Below are 21,074 nucleotides of genomic sequence, written 5' to 3' on the forward strand. Positions count from 1 at the left end.
CACAGACTTCCAGTTTACAGAAACTGTGAGATAATAAGTAGGTAAACCTTAGGACACAGCCCCCTGCCCTGTGTTCTGACAGAGTATTCTTTGAGCCTCACCTTTCCAGGTGTGGGTAATTGTTTTGTGTCCTCAGATATGGTCCTGACTTAAATTTTTCCTGATAATACAATCCTAATCCGGTTCAAAGTTAAACAACAACAACAACAAAAACCTCTCAGTTCCTTACTTCCCTGAAGATCAGAGAAGCAGGTCATTTTCTCCAGGATTTTCTTAACACAAGTATTCCTCACACATCCAAACAAATTCCAACATACTCAGAAAGAAAATACTGTTCTAAATCTTAAGATTTCCAAGCTCCCTTGGTTCTAGTAATTGACCAGTCATTTGCAGACAGGTTTTGGAGTGGTTAGGGCATCGAGAGAGAAGGTATCAAAAAAAAGGACCGAGTGGAAACCTTAGGAGAGGTAGAGTAAGGGTATTTCTGCCCTGAAGAGGAGGAAGAGAAGCAAGGAAGAAGGAAGTAGAAAAAGGAGGCTGGTGAGAACAGAACATGGGATAATGACCAAAAACTTTTCAATTTACCAGCAGTTCTATCACTTCTTCATAAGGCAGCCAGTTGCCTAGTTCAGGATAAATAGAAAAACAGAAACTTTTGTATTTGAATCCATCTTGTTTTAAAAAAAAAAAAAAAAAAAAAAACTGTACAGGCTCACACCTGTAATCCTAGCACTTTGGGAGGCCGAGGCAGGAGAATGGCTTGAACGCAGGCAGAGGTTGCAGTGAGTTGAGATCATACCACTGCACTCCAGCCTGGGTGACAGAGCAAGACTCCATCTCAAAAAAGAAAAAAAAAAACTACTGATTAGTGTGTGTGTTATATATTTATTAAAAATATGTAAGTTTTATTTTAAGACATTTTCAAGTCAATAAAGAAATTACATTTAATAAAGAATATTAAAGAAGCCCCTGGAAAATCATCTCCACTTTTAATAAACTCTATTATCTTGCCTGGAGTCAGCTGACTATGACATATAGAATTCTAGGAATCTGAGTTTCCAATTTCATCCTCCAAATTATCCTGTATTTTGGCTCTTGACTATGGGGAACTTTTTACAATAATCTCTAGGAAGTGTCCCACAAACTGATTTTGTGTAAGCTTCCACCAGAAAAGGGGAGAAGGCTGTGTGATTCCATATATTAGTGATTTCTCATTTATTCATTCAGTAACTCATTACACAATCAGTAAGTTTCTACTAAACATCTACTATGTGCCAGGAACTATGTTAGGCATTATGGATGCAATGAGCAAAAAACTGAAACATGATCCCTTACATGGAGGTTAAGATTAGGGGAGAAGTCAGGCATTATTCAAATGTACACAAGGTTATCGAAAATTATTAGTATGAGAAGTGCTTTGAAGAAAAGATACATAGTGCTATGAGAGCTTGCAATATAATCTAAGAAACTTGGGAACATTTCCTAAAAAAAGACATTTCAATTAACATCTGAAGCATGAATGAAAGAAAGTTAGCTAAGCATTTCAGAGAGAAGGAACTGCAAAGGCTAGTGCCACCTTCCAGCCTTAATCCCCACCCCACCCTCAAATAATCTGGAACCTTACCTAGTCTCCTTTTAGAGCTCACCCAGGTCTTGACCAATCCATCCTTTCTCCATCCTTAATTGGGTCCTCACTATTCTCCACATTTTCAAAGTACAGCTTTCCCTTGAATAAAATGTGTTCATATTCCTTGTGTAAAGGACCTTGTCTCTGAGGTCTCTGAGTTCACGTGGCCAGTGCACCTTCCAATTTATCCATGACTGTAACCCTATTAATAAAAGATAGTAATGAAGTAAATTGAAAAGGAGTGTTATACAATGCAAGAAGAACATGTTCTGAGTAGGCACAAATTGAGAAAATGAGATATAAAGCTCAATGTAACTATCAAAAAAATTCCTTTAAAGAAGAGGCATGTGGTCAATACTTTGTTAGAGAAGTGTAATAACGAATGCTAAGTGATATGATACAAATTCCTATGTCTTAATTGGTGTGCCGGACACATGGCTGTGTACATTAGTCCATTCTCATACAGCTATAAGGACATACCTGAGACTGTGTAATTTATAAAGGAAAGAGGTTTAATTGACTCACAGTTCCACAAGGCTGAGGAGGCCTCAGGAAACTTACAATCATGCTAGAAATGGAAGCAAACACATCTGTCTTCACAAGGGGCAGGAGAGAAAAGAATGAGAGTCAAACAAAAGGGGAAGCCCCTTATGAAACCATCAGATCTCCTGAGAACCTACTATCACCAGAATAGCATGGAAGAACCTCCCCCACCACATGATTCCATTACATCCCACCAGGTCCTACCCCATGATTCAATTACATCCCAATGGGGTCCCGCCCACCACAAGTTGAGATTATGCAAACTACAATTCAAGATCAGATTTGGGTAGAGACACAGCCAAACCAAATCAGTGTGTATACATTTGTAAACATTAGTATTGATGCATAAAATACTGTCATTAAAAATAGACATATTTATAACTTAACTTCAAAAATACCAAGGGCATTACACGTTGGTGAATTAAACTTGTACTAACAAAGGAAAACTATTTTAGAAAACAGTGTTGAAACAATGCAAAAGAACCAGTAAAAACAGGATAAATTAAAATTTAAAAATAGATAAAGTTACACAAATTTAAACTCTTGAAAATTTTTTGATTCATATAAAAAAATCTACTGGACTATGCATAAGGAAGCAGGTGATTTTAATTTAAACAAGGAAAATAGTATTTCCCAAAATGATGATCTGCTCTGCTCAACAAATTTAAAGTCCTGACTGAAAAAAGCTTTAAGATGTTCAAAGGAAGAACCCCAAATGCAGGTAAAATACAAAAAACTGAAACATAAAAAAAGGAAATTCTAACATATATTAGTATATATTGACATGTATATGTAAAAATTAATATATATTACTTCTATATTTACCTATTTTATTATTCCATTGTGAGAACATAATTTGTCAAATGAAAACCTAATTCTTCCACAGTTAAAAAAACAAAATCAATTGAGGTCCTAGAACATGTCATATTTTCTACAATCCCTCACAAAAAAAAAAAAAAAAAAAAAAAAAAAAAAAAAAAAAAAAAAACACTTCCTTACAATGACTATAGACATATATTACATTCAGGAGACACTAAACAATTCTCATGACTGAGAAAATACTCGGAACAGAAACACACAATACTGATCCATTGCAGCAACATGTAGATTTCTACTCAAAGAGCAGAACTCCATGTCAAATAGAGTTAGAATTCTCTCTAAATGGAGAGAATCCTCTCTCTAGACAGAATAAGCCAAGGTAAAGGCAGGAAGCTCCAGAATGCAGACCTTCACCTCACCCCCTCTCAAAAGCCTCGCCGCCTTGCTGGTCTCCATCACCCCTGCTTTCCACAGGAAGTTCTGTCTTCTCCTTTTCTTCAAAGGAAAGATTCCCATCAAGGACAAAGATCTCTGTTGCCTGCGGGGATGCTCTACCCTCGGGCAACCTGAAACGCACAAAAAGAAAAATGAACTACTTGGGTTCCTAAAAGGCGCCAGATACCCTGCTGGGTTTTCCCAAAGGTGTTTGCTGTGGCCACGCCCACAGCCGCAGGCTCCCTGGATTAGGTTAGGTGCCTTAAAGGGATTAAGCTTTCTCCCTGAGTCCCTGCCACTCTTTTTCTAGCAACTGCAGAGCAATTTTGCAGAGTGGCAGAACAGAGACAAAATTAGTTCTGGGCTTCCCGGTAATTTCAAAGGAAGTGCTTTACTTCATTGCCCATTTCGAAGTCCTCTCTACCTCTGCGTTTCACAATTTCTCCACTTCCTGGTGTGGGCCTGTGTGTGTGTGTGTGTGTGTGTGTGTGTGTGTGTGTGTGTGTGTGTCTGTCTGTCTGTCTGTGTGTCTGTGTGTCTGTGTGTGTGCACGCTATGCTGAGAGTCCGGCAAATTTCGAATGAAGGGAGACCGAAACCTGGAGGTTCTCTTGTTCCTGCAGTCTGTGGAGTAAAACCTCATTTCTGCCACAGAGGCAGGAATGCATCTGCGGATGCTAGGAAAGGACGGACAGGGCGTAGTTTCGCTCCTACTTAGCTCTCTATCCAGGAACAGACAGCAGAGAGCAGTGGGTCAGAGGGCCGCTTTTTGTCTATGACCATCCCGGTTTGAGTGTGTTCCTCCTAGCCTGCACGATCTGATTTTCTCCTTCGTTTTCTGTACCGGCTCGTTTTTCGTAAAACACACTGGGATCAGGAACATCCCACACAGCTGCCGATTAGGTCGTGTGTGTATTTCCACAGCCTTCTGCCTTGCTCAGTGAGCATGTGAATCCAGGAAGGGGCACCACTCTAGGCAGGACCCAGTGGGCTGTGGGGAGGAGAAACTCTGTAAGAGAAGAAAGAGCGAGTCAGATTGTCCAGAGGCCCATGTTGTCCCCCACGAGCCTTAGAAACAGCGTGCATGAAGACCTTGCCTAGAAAGAGAGCAGCTGAAAGGAAATGAAATGTCCACAGGGCCGGTGCTATGGGATCTGCTCATGCCCTGGAAGCTTTCATGGACATCCCAGGCTCTTTTCACCTTGGAACTGGCGCAGAGGGGACTGAAGCCTGAGGACAAGGCTGCATGGCCAGCTGGGTATGGGAGGTGCCAATAAGGTAAGAGATGGCAAAGCAGTGGTCAATATGGACATGGAGGTTGCTGAGGAAATCATAACTGGAACTGGGATCCAGCCATCCCACCTCTGGGCATATCACCTAAGGACTCATAATTGGGATGTGAAGCAGATATGTGCCCTTGGTAGGCACGCTGTCTGTAACCAAGATGTGCAATCCACCTAAGCTCCCATCAGCAGATGAATCGAGAAGGACAAAGAAATACGGTTCGCCAAAGAAAGACATAACGGAAAGGAGACCCTGTTATCTGAGACATCATCGATGGACCCAAAGATCATGCAGGCAAATGAAATCAGCCAGGCCGATCCGACCCACATTGCCTGATCTCCTTCAGATGTGGGGATGGAAAGCTGTGAGGATCATGAAAGTGGAGGATAGAAAGGTGGTTGGCTGGGCCTGGGGTAGGGGTAGGGGTAGGGGTAGGGGTAGGGGCAAGGGCAGGGGCAGGGGCAGGGGCAGGGAAACAGTATGGGTCAGGGCACGAAGTTTCAGAGAGACAGGTGGGGAGCTTCCTGGATATCCATGACAGGGCAACGTGAGTGTGGTTTATCAGAATGTAATGTACTCCATGGGAGTAGTCCATCACAGGTCAAACCCCAAAGCCCACATCTCTTCCTTTCGAAGAAAACGCTCAAACATTAAATGTGAGAGAGGTCCCAAGTCGTCAAAGTTCCAGATCTTCTAAATCCCCAGAAGGAAAAACCGTGTCTTCCTTTGGATGCCTGGAACAACTGGTAGGCTTCCGGAGGCAGGCAGCCATCTATCTCCGTGAGGGGTCGGGAGGAAGGCTGCCTGGAGCCGAACTGGGGTGGGTCCCTGCTTCTTTCTGCTCTGCTACTGCCGGGAGCTCCTGGCGTCCAACCGCCCGAGGCCGCCTTCCTGCAGGGCGCCATGAGGTTGCAGTGCAGAGTGGGGATCCCCTCTGGGGCCTAGGGAGAGAGAGCAGGAGGTGTCAGAGGGACTGTGTGCAGCTCTAGGGGACCGGTTTGCAACGCCCCACAGCCCCTCCTGACCCCTCCTCCCCCTGCCATCCACCCTCCACCACTCCGCAGCTGGCCTCCATGCCCCATACTCCTGGCCTGGGGACTCCTGCGCCCCGTCCGGGGTGACTTCCTCACCGCCCTTTCTAATTTCAAGTGCCTCTCACCCGGGGTTACCGGGGTCTTGGTTCCTGGCCCACTGGGGGCTTCCTCAGCCCCCTCATCCATTCGCAGCTCCCCTTCCCAGGGCCCTGCGCCCTCGTCCCCACCCCGCCAAACTTCCAGCCCCGAAACCTGCCTTCTCTGCGGCCGTGGGGACGTCCTGCTCTGCTGGACTCACAGGGCTTCTGGTGGCGTCTCTCTCCTGCTGGGGCTGGTCGAGGCTTGACCGTCCGCCTTCGGTTTCCGGTGTCTCTGCAGAGACTGCCAGGGGAGCCATCCGGGCTTCTCCACCGTTTGTGCCTGGACACAGAGGCCTCCTGACTTTGTCCTCTGGAATCTGTGCGTGAAGAGGAGGTCACAGCTAGTGTCCCATGACCCGTGCATAGACGGCTGCGGGAGGGCTGCAAAGGCCAGGCTCCCAAGTGACTTCAAGTCAGGAATGGCTCTGCTCCCAGGTGCCCCCATCTTTCTCCAGCTGCCCAAGACCTCCAGGCCCCACTCCCCGGGTCCCATCCTGTCTCCTGACTCTGGCTGTTCCCCAGCTGCCTGGCACCCTCCAGCAAACCCCCCTCCATGGGCRCACCCAGAGGATGGCTCAGCTGGCGGGACCACCCAGCACCAGGAATCTGGCTTTCCCCTTAGGATTTCCCCACCACCTTCCAGATCAGGGTCCATGGTGAGGGCGGGGGCCGCTGCCTTTGTCACCCCAGCTCTAACTCTCCTGCTTCCCTGTCCCGTTGTGAGCCCCTCCCCACACCAATCCGCACAGAGAAGACTCTGGACCCTTACCTCGTTTTCTTTGAAAGCTCTCCAGGCTCTTGTGGGTCTCCATCTTCCCCTGCTTTCCACACGGAGATCTGTCTTCTCCTTTCTCTCAAAGGACGAGTTTCCCGTCCAGGAAACACCTGTGAGTTCCTTGTGGAGAGACTGTACTCTGTGGCAGCCTGTGCAGGGCAAATTTGGAAATGAACGGTTCGGTGGAGCCAATAGGTTTTTATAGAGAGCCAGGACCCCTTGCTGGGCTTTCCCAGGAGTGTTTGCTGTAGCCACGCCCACAGTGGCTGACTACCTTGATTAGGTTAGGCGGGTAGGTGAGACTCTGCTTTCTCCCTGAGTCCCTGACAGTCTTTCTCCAGCAACTGATTAGCAATTTTGCAGAGTGGCAGAACAGAGACAAAACTAGTTCTGGGCTTCACGGTAATTTCAAAGAAGAGCTGTACTTTATTTCCCGTTTGCAATTCCTCTCTGTTTCTGCGTTTCATGATTTCTCCACTTCCCGGTGTGAGTCTGTGTGTTTGAGTGTGCGTGTGTTTTTGTTTGTGAGTGTATGCTAGTGCTTTCTTGCACACTGTGTGGAGCGCTAGCCAGATTTCGAATGAAGGGTGATTGAATTCTAGAGATTCTTTTGCTCCTGCCATCTGTGGAGCAAGGACTCATTTCTATCACGGCTACCTGAATGCATTGATGGATGTTAGGAAAGGACAGGGTTTGGTTTTGTTTCTACTTAGCTTTCTATCCAGAAATAGGCAGCAGAGAGCCGTGGGCATGAGGGCTGCATTTTGCCTACGATCATCCTGGTTTGAGTTTGTTCCTCCTAGCCTCCCCGACATGATTTTCTTCTTCCTTTTCTGCACCAGACCAATATTACGCTGGGCTCAGGAATATCCCACTGGGTGCCGAAGACATCGTGTGTGTATCTCCACAGCCTGCGGTGAGCCCGTGAGTCAAAGAAAGGGCCAAAGTCTAGGCAGGAATGGGGGGAAAACTTGCAGAGATTAGAAAGGCAGCATCAGGCCGGGCATGGTGGCTCAGTCCTGTAATTCCAGTACTCTGGAAGGCCGAGGCGGGTAGATCACGAGGTCAGGAGATCGAAACCATCCTGGATAACATGGTGAAACCCCATCTCTACTGAAAATAATAAAAACATTAGCCAGGCGTGGTGGGGGCACCTGTAATCTCAGCTACTCCGGAGGCTGAGGAAGGAGAATCTCTTGAACCCAGAAGGGGAGGTTGCAGTGAGGCGAGATCGTGCTACTGCACTCCTGCCTGGGTGACAGAGTGAGACTCCATCTCAAAATAAATAAATAAATAAATAAATAAATGTAGAATCAGAGGTGTGAGGCCCAGGCTGTCCTTGGAAAGCCCCAGAAAAGTTGTATATGACGAGCTCAGAAAGGAAGAAGCTAAAAAGAAACGTTCATGTCCGGAGGTCCAGTCCCATCTAATTCATTCATGGTTTTAAAGCTTGTATAGACACCTCAGGCCCCCCACACTGGAGTCAGCATGGACTGTAGTGTGGCCTGAGTATAGGGTTTTTTGGCCAGCTTGTTTTCTGAAATGCCCAGAAGATACTTCTACAGTAAAAAGACCATATATATATATATATACACACACAAACACATTCATAGTCTTTTTACTGTAATGAACCTGGGAAAATATTAAATTACAAAAAAAAAAAAGATGAGAATGAAAGAAAGCAACACACTAAAAGAAAATGTAACGTTAATAGGGCTGATCTGCAGTTCATGTGTACTGATTTGCCACCTGGATATTTTATATCTGAGGTCCTCTCCACCTTGCTCTTCAACATTGTAGATGCATTGGTTGCTCTGCTGACTCCAAGCTGTCTACCTAAATGTCACCCATCAGCTTCAGCTGCTTTGTGCAGAGCTCACATGGTATCTATCACATCTCTCTTCATAAGGAAGAAGCAACTATTCCAAGACACGCAGTAGGGCATTCCCCTTCTAACTTTTTCCCCAAAGTTTACCAAGTGCTCGTCACTGGCTAGGGAGACACCTCCAACTTTAGGTTAGAGTGAATGAGATTCTGTTGTAAAAACTTTATATACTTCAAGGAAGTCTGTATTTTGGGGGGAATAGGCTGCAAACTTGATTACTACCAATATGTGTAGTCATCCCTTTTGCAAGTTGAAATTAATGATTTTTGAGATAATTGATTCTTCTATATTAACGATATTCACTTTGTTTCTTTACCAGTGTGAGATTTCTTTTCAGACTAATAATAAGTTTAACCGGTTTGGATGACTGAATGGTATTTAGGAATTGCTTTAGGAGAGGCTGCTGAAAGCAGAAAGACTAGGTATTTTATACCCTTGGAGGTTTTGGTCAAGAGTTCAGGAGTCAGGCCAGGTGTGGTAGCTCATGCCTGTAATCTCAACACTTAGAAGGCCAAGGTGGGTGGATTGCTTGAGGTGAGGAGTGTGAGACCAGCTTGGGCAACATGTGAAATGCTGTTTCTACAAAAACTATGAAAAAGAAAGAAAGAAAAGAATTAGCTGGATGTGGTGGCAGATGCCTGTAGTCCCAGCTACTGTGGGAGCTGAGGCAAGAGGATTGCTTGAGCCTGGGAGGTTGAGGTTGCAGTGAGGCACTGCACTTTAGCCTGGGCAACAGAGCAAGACCCTGTTTCAAAAAAAAAGTGGTGTCTATACACAATAGAAAACCATTAAGCCTTTAAAAAACACAACAGGAAATTCTGTCATTTGCAGCAACGTGGATGAACCTAAAAGATTTAAGTAACATAAGCCAGGCACAGAGATAAATATATGACTTCACTTACATGTAGAATCCACAAAGCTGAACTCGTAGAAGTAGAAAGTAGAAAGGTAGGTACTAAAGGCTGGTAGATGGTGGTTGCATGGAGAAAGGGGAGATGCTGGTCAGTGGGTACAAAGTTGCAGTTAGGAGGCATAAGTTCTGGTGTTCTTTTGTACAGCCAGATAACTGTAGTTTGTAATAACGTATTATATATTTCAAACTAGCTAAAAGATGGGATTTTTAAAGCTGGGCATGGTGGCTCCTGCCTATAATCCCAGCTACTTGAGAAGCTGAGGCAAGAGACTGCTTGAGGCCAGGGACTTGAGATCCTATCTCTTAAGAAAAGGAGGGAGGGGCCGGGCACAGTATCTCATACCTGTAATCCCAGCACTTTGGGAGGCCAAGCTGGGCAGATCACAAGGTCAAGAGTTTGAGACCAGTCTGGCCAATATGGTGAAATGCTGTCTCTACTAAAAATACAAAAAAAAAAAAAAAAGGCTGGATGTGGTGGCAGGTGCCTGTAGTCCCAGCTACTCAGGAGGCTGAGGCAGGAGAATGACTTGAACCCGGGAGGTGGAGGTTGCAGTGAGCCGAGATCGTGCCACTGCACTCTAGCCTGGGTGACAGAGACTCCATCTCAAGAAAAAAAAGTGGGGGGGATTTTAAATGTTCTCATCACAAAGAAATGATAAATATTTAAGGTGACAGATATTCTAATTACTCTGATTTGATTATTCCACAATGTATACACACATCAAAATATCACTTTGTATCTCATAAATACATACAATTCTTATTTGTCAATTAAAATAAAACAAATAGTACATGAAATAACTTTAAATACATATTACCAAGTGAAAAAGAAGCCAACCTGAAATGGCTGGCACTCTGGAAAAGACAGAGCTATGGAGACAGTAAAAGATCAGTGGTTTTGGTCATGCATGGTGACTCAACACTTGTAATCCCACCACTTGGGGTGACTGGGTTGGGAGGATTGTTTGAGGCCAGGAGTTCAATACCAGCTTGGCCAACTGAGACTCCCATCTCTACAAAAAAAAGTTTTTTAAAATTAGCAGACGTGGTGGTGTGCACCTGTGGTCCTAGCTACTTGGAAGGCTGAGGTGGGAGGATCACTTGATCCCAGGAGTTTGAGGCTACAGTGAGCTATTATGCCACTGCACCCGAGCCAGGGCAACAGAGTGAGACCCTGTCTGTAACAAAACAACCAAAAAGATCAGTGGTTGCCATAGGTTAAGGAGAAAAAGTGATGATTAGGCAGAGCACACAGCAATTTTAGGGCAGCGAACCTATTCTGTATGATACCATAATGGTGGATACGTGTGATTTTATATTTGTCGGAACTCATGGAATTTACAACACAAAGCATCAACCCTAATGTAAACTATGGGCTCTAGGTGATAATGATGTGTCAATTCAGATTCCCTGACTGCAACAAATGTACCACTGTGGTGAGGGATGTTGACAGTGCAAGGGCTGTGTGGTGAGGGGAGGGGAGTATATTGGAACTCTCTGTGCCTTCTGCTCAGTTTTTCTGTGTGCCGAAAACTGCTTTATAAAATAAAGTGGTTTTTGTTTTGTTTTTTGTTTTTTGTTTTTTTGAAACAGAGTCTCACTCTGCCACCAGGCTGGAGTGCAGTGACAAGAGCTTGGCTCACTACAACCTCCGCCTCCTGGAGTCAAGTGATTCTACTGCCTCAGCCTCCCGAGTAGCTGGGATTACAGGTGTGCACCACCACACCCAGCTATTTTTTGTATTTAAGTAGAGACAGGGTTTCACCATGTTGGCCAGGATGGTCGCCATCTCCTGACCTCATAATCCACCCACCTTGGCCTCCCAAAGTGCTGGGATTACAGGCATGAGCCACCACACCCAGCCAAAACAAAGTATTTTTTAAATGAATATCCTGGGAACAAGACCTATATCAATTAAATTAACATAGTGATAGATTTCATTTATAATGAATGTCTGCTGCTTGATTAACGTGAGAATGAGAAATGGGTCCCAAACTCTCATGTTTTTGTCTCTCAGCAGCAACTCAGTGACAAGAAGACATTAGAGCTAGAGCTTGGAAAGGTCAGGTTTTGCTATTCAACTCAAGACTTAATTTTTCCTTTCCATGAAATCTCAGGTCCACAGTGGCTGAGGGCCTCAATTCCTAGACTTGGTGCTCAGAGAACAGGCTCAAAGGAAGGAAGTCAGAACCTGGAATATTTGTCCTAATCTTTGTTTTGCTTCTTTATGTGAATTAAACAATGATGGTGCAGGGCAATGGGTCTTCACTACTAGATGATGTTGTGAGATGTAACAAAAGAAGCATTGGGGCTGGGATCGGTGGCTCACATCTGTAATCCCAGTGCTTTGGGAGGCCGAGGTGGGTGGATCACGAGTTCAGGAGTTCGAGACAAGCCTGGCCAACATGGTGAAACCCTGTCTCTACTAAAAATACAAAAAGTTAGTGGGGCGTGATGGCAGGAACCTATAATCCCAGCTACTCAGGAGGCTGAGGCAGGAGAATTGCTTGCACCCGGGAAACGGAGGTTGCAGTGAGCCGAGACTGCATCACAGCACTCCAGCCTGGGCAACAGAGCAAGACTCCATCTCCAAAAAAAAAAAAAGCATTGGTTGTTTGGCAGGGAAACATTTTGAGGTCCCGACTTTAGTCAAGTTTCACTTTTTCTTGATATTCCTGTGATGGAAAGATTCCCTATTTCCTGAAGAAAGAAAGGGCTGAAGCCTGCATCCTGCAGCCTTCAAGTAGATTATGAGAATCTGCATGATCTCAATAATAGGCAGGTCACAGATAGCTCAGAAAACCAAAGAATGTGGTATGGTTTCATGATGAGCAATTTGGGGCAATCCACTTCCACCTTCTCTGAGCAGCCTGTATCTCCGGGCAGGCCCTGGCAGCCTGGACCAAGGATCCAAGGGACATTAGGCCATCCCCCTCCCTCCTCAGGCTGTTTATAAAGTTTGTTCCCTCAAGTCAACCAGAGGGTTCTCCTTCATCCCTTCCTCCAAGCAGCATTTTTCTCAAAAAATATTTCGGCTCAAGTAGAGAAAATGTATTGCTGCTCATATTATAGTTCCTCTGAAGAGTCTTGTCTCTTTCTCATTAACGGTGGTAGTCATTCTTACCATACATAGCTGTTTCTCCTTGAAGAAAAGTGGTTTCTTCTGTCTTCACCATGTTTGGGGGAAGTTGGGAGTATCTCAACTGGGCTTAGAGAAAAGAAGTCAAGTCCAGCTCTCACTGATGACTTGACTTCTTGGGTTAGGGAGGGGTTTTGACAGTGGCATCGCACACTTCCCTCTCTCCCAGGTTCTATCATTTGTTCAATGAATACCTCCTTTCTAATAAACACAAAAACCCAACTGGACAAGTATTTAGAGGCTTAAATAATGAGAAAAAAATCTATTAAAGAACAAACTTCCCAATCTAGACTTATGCTCTCTGCTCCTTCATCATACTGAACCGTATGCAGATATATAGTGTAATTTGTGGGGTTGCATAGGCAACACGGGGCCACAAGTGTCCTACTCAGCCCTCAGGCAGAGTAAGGAATAAGAAACTTCACACATCGCACCATGAAACTGGAGTTTGGGAGGATTGAGACTCTGAGCTCAGGGGATAAGGAACAATCCTCATGATCCTAAATACATTGGTGAAGAAGAGCTTCCTCTTGCCCCCAGGATTCCATCCCTTTCCTGATGGAGGCTGGGGAGATGCTTCCCAATTCTTAACTTTGCCTTAATGAAAATATGCAGTTGATTACCAACTCCCCTTGCCTCTCCCTTTATGACAGATTCTGGAGCATCAGGGAATTAGAAATATTGGTTCTATTTATGGATTAGCAAGTGAGCAGAGGAAGAGGTCAGATGGAAGAGGAAGGGTAAGGTCTTAGCAAAGCTGAGAGTGAAAGAACTTATTATTATTGGGCTTGGGGAAGACAGAACCCATCCACTCCCCCAAGAAAGAGTCCATGTATCTCCAAGTACACTTAACTCCTTCTCCAGCCACTGGAAGCTAGCTGGATTCCCACCCAGTCTGTCGCTGGGCCACCTTGTCCAATTGCTCATCCACCACAAAACAGCTGAACTCTGAAAGTATTCAAGAATAAGATTATTTTCCAGAAAATAGTGTTTTTTGAAAGCTAGAAAAAGTAGCCACTGTCTAGTGGCCACAGAGATGGCTGAGCTTCAAGGGGACAGGTTTTGGGGGTTATTGCTGAGGTGGATCACCAGTGGAGATAGCAAGGCCAAACAAGTTATGTGCTCCTTAAGGATCTTCTGTGTATTTGGGATTCATCTATCTTAAGACAAACTTGGAACTCATTACCTTGGAAAAGGGAAGCCCCTCCCTATAGGGACTCAACATGGCACCTGGCTTAATGACCAAAGGCAAGGAAATAACATAATCTTCAATGATGAGATGGTTCATAGGGCAGCTGCACAGCGTCTGCAGGCAAATCAGACGATATTGGGGTTTGAGTGTCTAGGAAGGAAAAAACCAGAGGAGGAGGAGAAAGAGTGACCCAGCTCATGGAAAATATGGGAATATTTTCATAGTCACTAATTATGGCATTCTCTCTCCTGCCAAATACACACACAAAACCACACACATATGTAAACTCACATACATTGACTTAGTTTTCCTATTTGTTGTGACTAAAAAGGACTCCGTAGAACACAATGGTGCCATCTTGGCCAAAGGGTGTGTGAGCTTGTCTTGAACACAATGTCTGTAAGGTTGTTTTTGTGCTTGGACACTTCCTTGTGGATAAGTGATATTTTTGCCATCCTTCCAGCCATGCTTTATTACAAATGTGCAGAATATTGTCCATGGTGTCAATAATTGGTCCAAAAGGGTTTAGGTGCTCCCTACCATCTCCATGTCCTTGATATAATCCCCTCCATGGATTCTTAGAGGCCATGCATTTTATATATGTTGCTCACTGCTGTCTAGTGAGCATCTAGTATTACAGCATCTAGTGCTTAGCATTTATGTGGTGCTCAAGAACCACTTAGGGGACCAAATGATCAATGGGAGGTGTATCTGCGGATAGGCTTGCCCATGTCTTGGGATGGAGTCATCCTAAAAGAGAAGGGAAGGAGACCTGATAGGCATCCCACTCAAACTGTCTGGTGGCAGTCAATAAAGGCTTCACCTCTGGGACCTAAGCTCTACCTTCATGGCTTCCAAAAGACAAGAATTGGAGATGTAACCTCACAAATTAGGTCCTGGAGGACACTTCTGGGTTACTAGAGCTTCTTTCAGCCCTTTCTGATGGATCCCCCACCTCCACCTCAGTGGGCAGTGATTGGCCTTGTGAGTCTTTGGGAGGCTGTTGTGCTCACAAGTGGGCTTGGGCCCTCAGAACCCCACGCATGCTATGGCTGTAGAATGTACTCAGAGAGGTGTTGACTGAGCTGGGCCTACTGTAGATGCAACATACCTTCTCTGGTGTAACTCTGTGAAGGTGAAAATAGTAATAATAATTATAGTAACACTGTTAATGACTGTATAAATTTTCTATGGCTACTGCAATATCACCACAAACTCTGTTCTTAAAAGAACACCCATTTATTTTCTCACAATTCTGTAGGTGGATTCAGAAGTCTGGATGGAATCTACTGGGCTCTCTGCACATGATCCCCAAGGTTGAAATCGAGGCTGCAGCTGTCGGGCTCCTGTCTGGAGATTCCAGGGGAAAATCGACTTTGAAGTTCATTCAGGACATTGGGGAAAAAACAAATTCCTCGCATCTACAAGTCTGAGGCAGCCTCTCCTTTGCTGTCAGCTGGGAGCTACCATCTGCTCCTCTGGGCTTCCTGTATTCTCTCCAACAAGGCTCTCTCCATCTTCAAAGCAGCAATAACTCATGGAGTCTCAAACCTGGAATCTTTCTCTGCCAGCCAGAGCAAGCTTTCTATTTTTAAGGGCTCACGTGATTAGATTAGGTCCACTGAGATGATCATTTTCCGTCAACTGATTAGTAACCTTAATTACATCTGCAAAATCCCGTTTGCTGCAAAACATAATATAGTCCAGGAAGTAACAATAGGGGGCAGAAAGATATGATGGGGACCAAATTCAGCTTGCTATCATTTAAGTCCATTGAGGCCACTCCATGTACTGGCCTCAGAGCCTTCAGCTTGAGCCTGGAATTGTATGTTATAAAACTATTGTATATGTACATGGGCACCTTTTGTTCTCCAAAATATAAATTCTAAGAAATACGATCTGCAAAATAAACACATAAAAACAAACTTCAATCTATCTGACTAATTACTGAACATAATTTATGTTCCTTTGCTGCTAAGGTCATCATTAATTCTAGGCTTCAGTTAATATACGCATGCAGACATACATACATTTCCGTTGATGAGGCAACTTTTAAAGTGTATGAGTAGTTGGAATTTATAAAAACCATTTTGCCACTTTTTCATGAGAACCTAGTTCTTTTTCTATTGTTCATCAAGAAAAATATTCACCCTTTATAATGCTCACCAGTAGGCAATAAAAATTGCTGTGTGTTTTCTATTCATCCCTTTCTGAGTGGGGGTCTTTATCATCATCACCCTGCCTCCACGGCATACACAGAGCCACATCCAGCCACTATGGGGAAGAGGACACATGACCCCACATTCCAGAACATTGATGTGGATGCATCACTAGATAATACTTTGGCTGGCTCCTCACATCTTCTTTGGAGATACAGTCAATATGATCTGTGCGAGGGGGAAAGAGAAATATGAATTTTGGTGACTTAAAAGGCCACTCTGTAGCAGAGCCTATGCTATTTGTACACCAAGCCCAATTCATTTTCCCCTTGGACGCAACAAAATACTGCACCCCTTTCAGTTAGTTGGGGCCCCATGAGTGAGTTTGCATCAATACGGCATGAAGAAAACTCATGGATGCCATGCTTGTACTTGGCTATATATATTTTCTGTGTGCAATCCTCCCTTCTCTCTTCTCCATCTGTAGCACTGGAGACTACATGTCAAAGAAAATGGCATCATTGAACATAATTGTCTAGCACCCACCAGATTGACATACAGATCCCATTATATCTCATTCATAGCCCACAACAGGAACTAGGAATTATCTGTTGTATCCTAGGCAATGCTGTGAAAACTGTAAGCAAGATCCCATTCCTGGATACACCTGGGACTCCATTGCTCCTCTCCAAGGTTTGACCAGAGACAATGGAAGTAAATATACTTCTATCACATACATTTCCTCTTCTATTTTTTTCTGCTACTGAGACCCCCAAGAACTAGAATGGCTTTTAACACATTTTCTGAATGATAAGAACTGCCACTGTTGATATTCTTGCTTCTATGTGTGCAGTGGGGTGGGGAAAAGTCAAGAGAACCATGAAACAAATAAACTTTCAAAGCACAGAAAACACATCAGGTTAAATTTCAATTTTTTCAGCCCAGTTAGAACATAAATATAGTGATTAATGGCGAATTAATGGATCTCTTATAAATGCCAAAGTATAAGATTGTATTCACAGGATTAAAGGAATCCACTGATAGAAATAATATGACTTGTACTTTTAGACTAAATGTATAATTTGGCTTTATTTTTGGCCCACACTGCCTGAAGAATTAAGTACAACATTAATGTCAGTTTCCTTAAGAAGGGTCTGTAGAAAGTGGATCAACGATGACACAGAATACATGTGGTATCTCCCTTTAAGCATCTCTCTTTCCCCAAAGTTCTAGGACAGAGGAAAAATAGCTTCTGCTCTCTCAATTCTTATTACTCATGTAAGAATGTATGAGACCTCAAGTCCTAGGACAAGCCTGGAAAATAAGATCATGGAAAGGACAGTGGCCAACTGAGAGTAAATTAAATACAGAGGGGACAGGACAGGCATTGGAAGCACACCATCCCATCCAATCACTGCCTCAAAGTCAGGTACAGAAAGCAGGTCTGTAGTCTCCATCAAGTGTCGTGGATTTTTTGTTGTTTTTTTTCGTTTTTTTCACGGAGCATACAAAACTTGAACACCTAACTACCATTTGACTCTTTATCCCATTAAAAATAAAGTGTTTTTTATTTTGCTTTTTGGAAATAGGGTCTCCTTCTGTCACCCAGTATGGAGTGCAGTGGTGCAATCATGGCCCACTGCAGCCTCAAACTCTTGGGCTCAGGTGATCCTTCCACCTCAGCCTTCCAAGTAGCTGGGATTACAGGCATGTGCCACCATGCCATGCTAATTTTTTTTTTAGAGATGGGGTCTCACTATATTCCCCAGGCTGGTATCAAACTCCTGAGGTCAACCGATCCTCCTGCCTCAGCTTCCTAAAGTGCTGAGATTATAGGAATAAACCATCACACCCAGCCAAGAAGTTTTTTCTCTCTCTCCTTTTACTTTTTGGGTATAGTTGTTCTCAAATTTTCAGCTCAGTCCTTAAGGTGCTAAAAGGCATAAAGGAGTGAAACGGACATCACCCAAGACAAGGGGCTCTGTGAGAACGATGCCTCCTGATGTTCATTTGAAGCACCTGATGAACATGGCATTTGTCGTCTCTAATTGAGGATACTGAAGTTGTAGATAACTGGATTGTTCGTCTTTGAGATGGTGGGAATACACAGGAGGTTGTACATACATCGTGGGAAGCCCAGGGATGGAGTGGAGGAAACCAAGTTGTTTGCACACTTGCTGTTCCAAAACAGCCTGCAGCCAAGGCAATGGGATCTGTGGGTCCTATGGCTGATCAAACCAGGAAAAGCCAATCAGAAATCTATTCTTCTTTTTTTTTTTTTTTTTTTTTTTTTTTTAAGACGGAGTTTCACTGTTGTTACCCAGGCTGGAGTGCAATGGCGCGATCTTGGCTCACCGCAACCTCCGCCTCCTGGGTTCAGGCAATTCTCCTGCCTCAGCATCCTGAGTAGCTGGGATTACAGGCACGCGCCACCATGCCCAGCTAATTTTTGTATTTTTCAGTAGAGACGGGTTTTCACCATGTTGACCAGGATGGTCTCGAGCTCTTGACTTCGTGATCCACCCGCCTCGGCCTCCCAAAGTGCTGGGATTACAGGCGTGAGCCACCGCACCTGGCCCAGAAATCTATTCTTAAAATTAAACTCAAGGTGTCCAAAACCTCAGAAGCAGGAGCTAAGTCACATTAACGAGAAAGTTCTGTGGTTGCTAGTACTTAAATAGTTCTCACCTGTTCTGAAACTTGATTAACCTTGACTTGGATTCTGTGAGATATCATAATAGTGTTGCAATAGTTTTCTTGCACACCCTGTTGATACAGATTGTCGCACTGTCCTAGCAAGTATGTGTGCTACGAGAGTAGGAGTTAGTTCTGTGTGCTTAAGTATGTACAAAGCTTGATTTCCCATCAACACAAAGTTATCATTCTGATTGTTTGAATCCTGCTTCTTGGAAATAAATCCCCTAATTGTGAACATGGTGATTGGTCCAGGTGAAAAGTAAGCTTCCTGAAGTTTTAAAATCCAATAGGGTTCCCAAAACACATGCACACAGGGGAGTCAGGATTTTTAAAAAACATTTTGCTTAATTTCATATACTCAAAGACATAGCTTTGATAGGTACATAATTTAGATCCCAAGAGAGAACAGATAAAGATAGGGGTGGCTCATGTCTGTAATCCCAGCACTTTGGGAGGCCAAGGCTGGCAGATCACCTGAGGTTGGGAGTTCGAGGCCAGCCTGACCAACATGAAGAAACTCTGTTTCTACTAAAATGCAAAATTAGCCAGGCATGGTGGCACATGCCTGTAACCAATCCCAGGTACTCAGGAGGCTGAGATAGGAGAATTGTTTGAACCTGGGAGATGGAGGTTGTGGTGAGCCAAGATCACTCCATTGCACTCCAACCTAGGCAACAAGAGTGAAACTCTGTCTCAAAAAAAAAAAAAAAAGTGCATTATTAGGGGCTAGACTTGCTCTGAGTACAGGTGCTGTCCCCTCTACCCACACAGTCTCTGTATCACACCCAGCTTCATGGGCATCCCTCTGCATTTGTGGAAACCCTCTGGGTTTCAGAATTGCCAGGACAGAGAAGTTCCAGGAACAACCGGAACAATAGCTAAGTGTAGCTCCTATGACCCTAAGATCCCTTTCTCTTCATTGATCAAAGCATTTATACTTTCTATGAGATTATTGGATCATTATCAGTCATTCTGAAATCGCTTTTCAGAGTTTGGGTTTACTTTGCGTCCACAGCATTATGTCGCATCACTGTTGCTATGGTGGCATGTTGATTTCACTCAACCACATGGATGAGCACCAGAAACCCTTCTTTAAAAAAAAAAGCTTGGCCATTTTCCTTAAAAGACCTTCAGTAATGGTCTTTAAATGGATATGGAGCACCTCGGTTTGCCTTTTAATAGTCTCTACATACAGCTTCTCTGGATAGAAAAATGATCACCTTATCTGTGCCAATGTGGAGATAGAAAAAAACAATGACAAACTGTCCATGGAAAACATTTCCCATCTAGGAAGTTAGTTCTTCCACATCTCCCAGGAAGACACAAGGTGAGGAACGGAAGAGACGGTGCCTACAGCTGCATCAACTAAAACTGGTTAAGAGGCCAGTACTCAGTTTCATCAGACTGACTGGCTCAGAAATCCGAGGGTGGGCCATGCCGTCGATGTTTTTAGAGACTTTCATGTGGTTCTGATGATGCAAACTCCAATTTGAAAAGGCTGAGGAAGGATATTTAGATGGGGATGAGGGAGGGATTGCATTTACAGGAGGTGATAAGCATCCAGAGAAGAGTCTCTATAGCAGGACATATTTATTCTTTTTCACTTCTAATTTTGCAATAAAACTTTTTTTTTTTTTGAGATGGAGTTTTGCTCTTGTCGCCCAGGCTGGAGTGCAATGCCACTATCTCATTTGACTGCAACCTCTGTCTCGCAGGTTCAAGAGATATTCCTGCCTCAGCCTCCCAAGTAGCTGAGATTACAGGTGCCCACCGCATGCCTGACTAATTTTTTGTATTTTTAGTAGAGACGGGGCTTCACCACGTTGGCCAGGCTGGTCTTGAACACTTGACCTCAAATGATCCACCCGCCTTGGCCTCCCAAAGTGCTGGGATTGCGGGCATGAGCCACCATGTCTGGCCAAAATAAAATTATTTCTATGTGTATAAATAATGGATAAAACACAAATTTTTAGGAAAAACATATGGTATTCTCTTGTGTGCACATATTTTATCCTAAATGTATCTTACCCAAAATCCCAATTCAAAAATTAAATACCTACAGAAAAACTGAAGCATTCTCCATCATTTCTGTCAAGGAAATATTATTAATATCCATATTATCTTCGTTATTGTTAAACCATAATATTTTCCAGAGAACCCGACAATTCAGAACAAAAATATTTTAAATATTTTATTATACATTTCTCTTTAAATTTTCAATAGCATAGTGCATTTTAAATCAGCATAAAATGTTACAACAGTAGTTATCTATGCACACAAGAATATCCACAGAAACACTTTGGAGGTGTGTCCACCGTTCTGGTAGTGGACAGAACAAAAGAGAAGCCTGCACCTCAACACTCAGGACAGAGACAGTGCCCTCTCGGGCTGCATTCGAGGTCAGCACCAACCATGTGCAGAGCTGATCTGGGC

The 21,074-nt window shown here is 44.0% G+C and overlaps 1 protein-coding gene across 1 annotated transcript in view; it reads left to right on the forward strand.

Moving 5' to 3' along the window:
* The first annotated feature begins 14,727 nt into the window (after positions 1 to 14,727).
* Positions 14,728 to 21,074, forward strand: part of LOC116524620 — a 9,530-nt gene continuing 3,183 nt past the window's right edge. Inside the window, exon 1 of the mRNA XM_032239899.1 lies at positions 14,728 to 14,769. Within this exon, the coding sequence (XP_032095790.1) occupies positions 14,728 to 14,769 (42 nt within the window). The remainder of the gene's footprint in view (positions 14,770 to 21,074) is intronic.

This window comes from Sapajus apella, unplaced genomic scaffold, assembly GCF_009761245.1.
Source record: "Sapajus apella isolate SASKATOON/1434 unplaced genomic scaffold, GSC_monkey_1.0 scaffold46, whole genome shotgun sequence".
NCBI lineage: Eukaryota > Metazoa > Chordata > Mammalia > Primates > Cebidae > Sapajus > Sapajus apella.